Source organism: Micropterus dolomieu, unplaced genomic scaffold (assembly GCF_021292245.1).
Source record: "Micropterus dolomieu isolate WLL.071019.BEF.003 ecotype Adirondacks unplaced genomic scaffold, ASM2129224v1 contig_11043, whole genome shotgun sequence".
Classification (NCBI taxonomy): Eukaryota; Metazoa; Chordata; class Actinopteri; order Centrarchiformes; family Centrarchidae; genus Micropterus; species Micropterus dolomieu.
This window is the reverse complement of record NW_025740029.1, coordinates 2,931-3,750: the sequence shown is the minus strand read 5'-3', so window position 1 is coordinate 3,750 and position 820 is coordinate 2,931. Positions and strand designations below refer to the sequence as shown.

At 44.8% G+C, this 820-nt stretch overlaps 1 gene segment (V, D, J or C); it reads left to right on the top strand.

Annotated features, from left to right (window-relative positions):
- Positions 1 to 433, top strand: LOC123965745 (the record flags this gene model as incomplete). The annotated part of the segment is given in 1 exon segment: positions 1 to 433. A coding segment is annotated over 1 exon segment (258 nt).
- Between the last annotated feature and the right edge of the window lie 387 nt (positions 434 to 820).

Sequence of the window (820 nt, the reverse complement as noted above, 5' to 3'; positions counted from 1 at the left end):
GGCCACGCTCATGTGCCTGGCCAACAAGGGCTTCCCCTCAGACTGGAGTCTGGCCTGGAAGGTGGACGGCAGCAGCAGCAGCAGCAGCTGGGAGGAGAGCAGGAGCCCCGGGGTGCTGGAGAAGGACGGCCGCTACAGCTGGAGCAGCACCCTGAGGCTCCCTGCAGACCAGTGGAGGAAGGTGGGCTCTGTGACCTGTGAGGCCACCCAGGGCTCCCAGGCTCTGGTCTCAGAGACACTGAGGAGAGACCAGTGTTCCCAGTCCTGACCTGACTCACTGGGACTCTGCTACTGTTCTCTGAAATCTGTAACACCCTCTCTCTGTGTCTCTACTTTCCCCTCAGTCACTCTCTAATTGCGTTTTTAAATTGCAAGTTTATTTTCTTGATGTAATTTTGATTATTTCTACACAATAAAAATCAGTTCATCACAATACTTGTTTTCATTTATGTTATTGTGAAAGTAACAGTTCAGTGAGCGGCTGGCTCACTTGGTAGAGCACTTGCCCCATTTATAAGGCTGAGTCCTTACTGCAGCAACCTGGGTTTCACTGTTCTATTGAAAATACAGGCTACAAATGCCCAAAAAATATCTTTAAAAAAAGAACAGATCATGCTGTGTTAAAAGTTCCATAATAACCCCGAAATGTTTAATTAAGCTAAGTTAAAAGGCATGTATTCATCCTTTGTGGATTCCTTAAAGCTTTAGGGACACCAGCTTTATTAAACTTATTGTTCTTTTTTGTTTGGTAGCAAAGGTAATTTAATACATATTTAAATGTAAATGAGGTAATACTGTATGTTATGAAGTGTGTGATTGG